Genomic DNA, 7,876 nt, shown 5'->3' on the forward strand with positions numbered 1-7,876 from the left:
GACATGGACAGCACTGTGGTCAGACAGAATTTCCTCTGTAGTATACAGCAGCTGTTAAGTATAGTAAGGGTAAGGATTTTTTATTAGAAGTCAATTACAAATCTGTTTAACTTTCTGGCACCAGCTGATTTAAAAAAATAAAAAAAAAACATGTTTTCCAGAAGAGAACCCCTTTAAAGCATGTAAGCCCACCACTTGCATGCTGTCCAGAGTCAGATTGGGGCACACCCAGCTCACCCTTGCTATACAAACATATTTCATGCCTTCGCTTCGTTTTTTTATGGTGTTCTGATGTTATCCATACAAATGCTAAATGAAAGCAGCTGGCTGTCCTGGTCATGGTTCTCATGATTGCAAAACCATACCCAACCATATACACATACATACAAATAGTAATGTACACACAAGTAGAGCTGCACAGTAGAGCCCTGCATGGGACCCACTTGCAGATACAGACGGTAATTGTGGGCAGGAGCGGGTGGACACGTTCCATGCCTGTGGGTCCCACAAATCCTGCACACTTCAATACCACAGAGCAGACCCCAGCGGAGCTCACTCTATACCATGTTGTGTGTGCACTGTGCAGGTGCCGCCTCTTGTCCTGCACTGTTGTCTCCTCCCCCGCCATAAGTCACCTGGTGTTACTAGTGCTGCACTGAGGTGGTATGCTACATACTTAGTATGTCACATATGTCCTATGTACGACTGTAGGAGTTGACTTCCATCAGTAGTAGGAGCCAGTCCTAGAGGACCTCACCAGCTGTACATACATAATAATACATTACAAGAACACTACATATACTCATAGTTTTACACAGCCACCTTAGTGCCCACCAGACCACAGCAAATACTGACTGCAGTGACCATATTTGGCATAGCCCTACACATATGTTGCAGGAGCAAATGGGATTGGACACATGTTGCAGGAGTGGGCATAAATGGAACACATACATCACGGGAGCAGTCAGTAACGTCAGAAATTCATCAGGAGTGGGCAGGTGTGGGATTTAAAAAAAAGAGTCCCGCGCAGGACTCTACTGCACAATGTCACACATAAATACATTCTTATTTACTGATGCAATAATTTATCCAAAAAGATGGCATGGATACTTGTATGAAAATAATCCTTTTTATTAAATATGCAGTGCATAGCGTTTCGAACCTGGACCAGGTTCTTCATCGGGCATAGTACGGTCTGCAAATGGGACTCGCCCCCTCTTCTTTTAAAATTATAATTTTTTATTTAATGACATATGAACATACAGACATGCAGATTCACTACAGGTGTAGCCTCTGCCAAGATGATTGGCAGTATGCCACATCTTTCCCAAGGTGCTCTATGCTATCAGTGTAGGGCGCCACGAAATGTAGGTACACTACTTTCTGCAACACTCTATACTGACAGCACAGGGCATCAAATATAGGTGATAAGGGTCTGATCGCAGGAGGTCACACTGCTGAGACCACCATCAATTGTGGAAAAGGGGCAGTGGTCAGGCATGCTCACTGCCATTCCTTTCCATCTCTATGAGATTGGCGGAGATAGCCGAGCACAAGTAACTGTATTGGATCTCAACATTTTTATCTATATACCTACACTAAGCAGTGAGGTCTATGAGATTACAATATGAATAGTCTGTCTCTCTTACTCGTCTGGATAAGCAGTAAAATATAATTATTGGTATTTGTTCTCCAGCTTCCTTCACATCTGCTACAGTATCATGTATATTACTGGGGAAAGGCCAATTTTTATGCCTGGACAATCTTATCTATCAAGCTATTATCTGACTCTTTTTTATAAAGGCCAACATAGACTACCTGCAGTCAGATCAGATTAAGGTAATAGACATCACTCTGGCAGGGATTCATAATGGATGGAGGAAATTTTTTAGGTGCATGCAGATTCTGGGACCTGCGTCAATGGTCCAATAATGTAAACAGAAGTAAAGGATTTCTCCACAGCATAAAAGATGATGAAAAAAAAGTGAAAAATGTATTCCATGCAAAAAAGTCTCTAAAACAGCAATGTTTCAACCAGCTCACCTGGTCTTTCTTAAGTGTCTAAAATAGCAATGTTTCAACCAGTTCACCTGGTCTTTCTCAAGCCTTTCTCAAGTTTCTAAAACAGTGACGTTTCAACCAGTTCACTTGGTCTTTCTCAAGCCAGAGGCTTGAGAAAGACCAGGTGAGCTGGTTGAAACGTTGCTGTTTTAGAGACTTTTTTTGCTTGTAATAAATTTTTCACATTTTTACACCATCTTGTATGCTTTAGTTTTAAAAAGGTAGCTAGATAGATAAATAGATATAGTCCTCAAAAATGTATGTAAGTGAAAAATATGGCAGACTGCTTAATAATATGATTTTCCATTGAAAAAAAATTAAAAATAGGCAGAGAACCTCTATAAATATACACTAGGGAGGAATATTCTATTACAGTCATAACATACCTAGCTGATAGAATAGCTGCTGACACCATGAGAGAAAGGATGTTTATTTAACTTTCCGAGCACTTAGAAAGTACAATAGTGGTGCACCATTGGAATTCCTATCATGATGTGAGGAATTAGCCATAAAATGCCTTACTTGGTTCTGTGTTCAGTATTCTCTCTAATAATTTCTTTCATCCCTAGAGAATGCCAGGCAGAGACAAGATGGAGTGGTGAGCAACTCGATTGTATATTTCACAGAAGACCCACCAGAGATTCCGGCTAACAGCCCCCATACTCTGAAACTGAGACGCATTCTAAACCTCAGCCCATTCACCGTCACTGACCACACACCCATGGAGACTGTGGTGGACATCTTTAGAAAGCTTGGGCTACGACAATGTCTTGTCACTCGGAGTGGGTAAGAATTATTTTAAGATGAATTGTAAGCTCTTGAATTCATTAACAATATTGGGTAAACAATACATATTCAAAGCTGCAGTATAACATCTGTACCATAAAATCTACAGCATGAAATGCGCTGCATATACAGTATGTGTGAACATACCCTAACTATATGTAGCAAACATAGAAGGAAAGTAATGGAGCACTCACATTGTGACTTCTGTATGGAGGCTGGAACTCAGTCCCGGTCCCGGGGAGACAAAAGGTGTAACGAGGGGAGCCATAGACGTTACATGCCTCTGAGGCTCCCCTCGTTACACCCTTCCCCTACCCGCCATGGAAGACCAGGACTGAGTTCCAGCCTCCATACAGAAGTCGCAGTGTGAGTGCTCCATTACTTTCCTTCTGTTTGCTACAGATGCTAACAGTGTATTACACACGTAGAGCCCCTCCAGACACTACAGCTTCTTCCGATCCATCTTTCCATCCCAGGTGTAACACGCTCACCTAACGGGCAGTGTACCACAGGTCAAGGTTCACACTACATTGAAAGAGTACTGGTGATGTTTCCTTTTTCTCTGAGAATTCTACCCTAACCATAGTTTTCCCAGTGAATAAGGGAAAAGATAATCCAGTTCTGTAGGCATGGCAGCATATCACAAAAAGGGAGTTATTTTCTAAAAAATTGTTTTGCGCTTTATGGTGCTTCAAATGTAAAGTGCTGTAAAATGCGAAACAATTGTCTCCAATTGTCACCACGTAAGTAGTTATCAATTCACTTCCTGGAATAGAATGATACATTTTCCACCAAAGTCTGCAAATTTAAAAAGTGAACTTTGTTTGTACCCTCATAATAAATCTGTCACTCATGTTCTGAGCTTCTGACAGAGGGCATAGGAGGAAACTCTCCGTATACCCAGAAATATCAGAGCTGCCTATATCTTGTGCTGGTGTTTCTTATGGCAAAATGCTAATAAGACTCTTCAATTATAAAAGGAGGCAGTTGAGTTTCCTAAATGCTTCAACACATTCCTCGTACATAGTGTTAACACCTATGTTATTGTGAGACATACCACCCTTCACATGCCCTCGGGAGCCATCTTAATTAAAAAAAATACTCTTTTTCAGAGGGTTATGGAAAACGCAGTGTATGACCTGCCATGTACAAGTGTTGATTGTAAGAAAGCACAGCTTCTAATGCGCTCAGTCATTTCAGCACCACATCTGTTCAAATTTCCCCAGTCCGAATGGAAATGAACAAATAACACATCATGTCTTTTTCTTCTCGTTTCTCACTGTTTTATCGAAGCGCAGAGACAGATTTTGTGTGATTTATTGGGGCCACGTGCACAGTAAAATGAAATGTAGTGAGCCGTTTTCTAATGATCTTTTATGTCGTTTTCCTGGTTCTTTCCTGCAGGAGGCTTCTGGGTATTATAACGAAAAAGGATGTTTTAAGACACATGGCTCAGATGGCTAATCAGGACCCAGAATCCATTATGTTCAACTAGACTGTACACTGTGTGCGAGGAACGTTTTGCAAAAGTGCTGGATGTGCTTGAAGCTTTTCTCTTATTAACAAGGCGGTGGAGCAAAAAAGAAGAGACTGTCATGACTTTGAGAAAATGCTATAGGCTTCACTAGATCTCAAACCAGATGAACATATGAGCAAAATGTCAAAGCAGATTCTAAAAATACAACTAAATTACACCTTCAGTAATGGTGGATGACCACTGCACGTCATGTAAGATGCTCCATTTTGCTTTGATCACATTGCATGTGTGTGAGTGAATGTAAATCTATCTCGAACATTCTGAGAGTTTCCGAGAAATTCTTGAATTGATACAAACAGAAGAAGAGAAATATTTGCTCGATGTCCAACAACATTTTTATACAATGTGAAATATATTGAAAGAGTGTACCAGACTCTATATATCTTTAGGCGCTAGTCTGTAGTACGGGTGCATTCACACCACGTTTATGAGATCCGGCTGCCTTATCCATCTGGGACATTTCAAAACTGGTTGCTCCTGTATCCAGGCCGGACCGGCGCTGAATTTCATTGTAAAGAAGATCGGCATCCATCTTCAGTGAAGTGCGCACCGGAGGCTCAATTTGAATATTCATTGCCGCGGGTCACGTGAGTGCTCAGTCGGTGCAGCGCTCACATGACTCGTGACAATGAATATTCATATTGAGCTTGCCTCCAGCGCGCAATTTACTGAAGATGGATGCCGATCTTCGGAGGGACAGATCTCTGGAGTGCAGGTATGTATTTAACCCATTAACCCCTCATCGGTCTCCTGTTCACCCACACTATAACCCAGTGTATTGGGTTTAGTGTGGGTGAACAGATGACTGTTTTCCTTTAAGAGGATGTTTCTTCCCAATGAAACTGACAAGTTCCAACATTTATTAACGTGTGTAGAAAGCTTTGCTCATGTTGATGATGCATTGATTTTTTTGGGGGAAAGGGCATTTTGTTACAAATGGTATGAGGCTTAGGTGTGACATTAGATGAAAGCTATGTCATTGAAAACAATATAATTTTGCACTATAAAATAAAAATTCAGTGTTCGTATTTTTGGCTGGAGTGGTCAGCATTGGTGGTAGTATATACCAAGACTCCAGCATAGGCATACACAAGTAGGTGCATACTTTGCAGTAACTCTTTTCCTACATTTTTAGTTTATTGATATCTGTTAGCTTTTGGTGTTATTTTAATGGAGCTAAATCTCTAAGAAGCTTTTTCTACTCAGGTGTATGTTTGTACCCTGACACAGTAATGGTCTATGGTGGTCTGTGTCTAGTATATGAATTACAACATCACAAATAAAGAGGAAACAGTTTGGAATCTCTGATGCTCTTAAAATTACTTGTCTCTACGTATAGGCTACCACTGTCTTTGTGGTGGCTAACAGGGTGGTGTGTGTAGTGTATAACCAGGGTGTTGTGACAGTAATATCCTTATCCAAGGATAAGCAGCTTCCTGGGCCAAAAGCACAGGCAATAAAGACCACAGATGCAGGAACGCTCTTACAGGCAGATGTTACAGTCCATGCAGTGTTACAGCAAACTTTGGTAGTGCAATAATTGGGGTAAAGTGTCATAGGATGTCACTTTAGCATACTCTGTGACTTGTAGTTGTGGTGCAGCTCTAAAGACTTAACTTGGCATAGATGGACTTTAGACTGACTTGTAAGACAACTAAAACAGACATGTAGGAGTTCATGATGCATCCACAGAGTTGCTTACCACAAGGGGTAGACTTGGACTTTCGGATGGACTTAGAAACCAGTTTCTCACTGGTTTCTTATGAGAAACCAGTGATCAATGATAAAGATCAGTGTGTGCAGTGTTATAGGTCCCTATGGGAGCTATAACACTGCAAAAAAAAAAGTGAAAAAAAAGTGAATAAACATCATTTAACCTCTTCCCTATTAAAAGTTTGAATCACCCCCCTTTTCCCATAAAAAAAAAAAAATACAGTGTAAATAAAAAAAAAATAAACATATATGGTATTGCCGCGTGTGGAAATGTCCGAATTATAAACATATATCATTAATTAAACCGCGCGGTCAATGGCGTGCACGCAAAAAAATTCCAAAGTCCAAAATAGTGCATTTTTGGTCACTTTTTATATCATGAAAAATGAATAATAAGTCCTATCAATGCAAAAATTGTACCGTTAAAAACTTCAGATCACGGCGCAAAAAATTAGCCCTCATACCGCCCCATACACGGAAAAATAAAAAAGTTATAGGGGTCAGAAAATGACAAACCTATACAAGTAGGGTACCATTTTAACCGTATGGACCTACAGAATAAATATCAGGTGTAATTTTTACCGAGAAATGTACTACGTAGAAACGGAAGCCCCCAAAACTTACAAAATGACGTTTGTTTCTTTCATATTTGTCTCACAATGATTTTTTTTCCGTTTCACCGTAGATTTTTGGGCACAATGACTGATGTCATTACAAAGTAGAATTGGTGGTGCAAAAAATAAGCCATGATATGGATTTTTAGGTGCAAAATTGACAGAGTTATGATTTTTTAAAGGCAAGGAGCAAAAAACGAAAATGCAAAAACGGAAAAAACCCCGGTCCTTAAGGGGTTAAAGACACAGTACAATTTTATAAAGGATAAAAAGCATACATTGGCATAAAACATGGAACAATAAATACAATGTTAAATAACCAGTACCCGGGAGCTGTGGGCCGAAAAAGACACCTGAAGCAACATCTACCTGATAGGGTAGGCACAGTAGTGTGTTCTGTTTTGGGTCACCACATCTTGCTCAACAGAGGAGAGCCTGCTGACAAGCTGTCCTCCCTCTACCAGGGGTTTAGCTAGAAATGGTACAGATGTAAATGTCGCACATGGTGCCTGAGGGGTCCAAAGGTCCTAATGCCACACAGAAAGAGGTAAGAATTAAACATACAACTAGTGCATTATTAAGGGGGAAGTAATCTTGTCAAAGCTGTCATTAACTTCATTTAGAGATTTCGAGCCCTGGACAGAGGTCATTCCACAAAGAGGGGGGCTGAGCTGTAAGCTCCAGCTATTCCGAATAGTGGTAGATCCAGTGCTATCTATACACTGGTGTCACATTTTACTGTAATCCGGTCTATGATGATAAGAAGGAGATCTCTGGAAAGGGATCTGTACAGGACAGGAAGTTTTATCTTAGTATTACACCTAGTGACCAGGTTTTCAGGGTTATTATATAAAATAGGTAACAAAATGGAAAATTAGAAAAAATATGTTTAACCTTAAAACCTGCTTTAAATAATAGATAATTTTCTGATGACACAATCCCTTTAAAGGAGTACTATGGTGTAGTAATCTTATCCCCTATCTAAAGGATAAAGGATCATTTTAAGATCGCGAGGGGTCCGACTGCTGGGACCTTTTATGATCTCCTACATGGCACCCCAGCTCTCCCCAGAAAGGGAGTGTGTTAACCCCCACACAAAGTGGTGGCAGCCATGCCCTCCTCCGTTTTATTCTCAATGGGAGAGCAAGAGATACAGGGTTCAGTA

The 7,876-nt window shown here is 40.5% G+C and overlaps 1 protein-coding gene across 2 annotated transcripts in view; it reads left to right on the forward strand.

The window, feature by feature from the left end:
• The window catches only part of CLCN4 (chloride voltage-gated channel 4), an 81,026-nt gene extending 75,337 nt beyond the window's left edge, over positions 1-5,689 (forward strand). For both annotated transcript variants that reach the window (XM_056558886.1, XM_056558885.1), the window contains 2 exons: positions 2,631-2,847; positions 4,252-5,689. In XM_056558886.1, coding sequence (XP_056414861.1) covers positions 2,631-2,847; positions 4,252-4,342 — 308 coding nt within the window. In that variant the 3' untranslated portion in view covers positions 4,343-5,689. The remainder of the gene's footprint in view (positions 1-2,630; positions 2,848-4,251) is intronic.
• Positions 5,690-7,876: the final 2,187 nt, after the last annotated feature.

The sequence above is a fragment of the Hyla sarda genome, chromosome 2 (genome assembly GCF_029499605.1).
Source record: "Hyla sarda isolate aHylSar1 chromosome 2, aHylSar1.hap1, whole genome shotgun sequence".
In the NCBI taxonomy this organism is placed as follows: Eukaryota; Metazoa; Chordata; class Amphibia; order Anura; family Hylidae; genus Hyla; species Hyla sarda.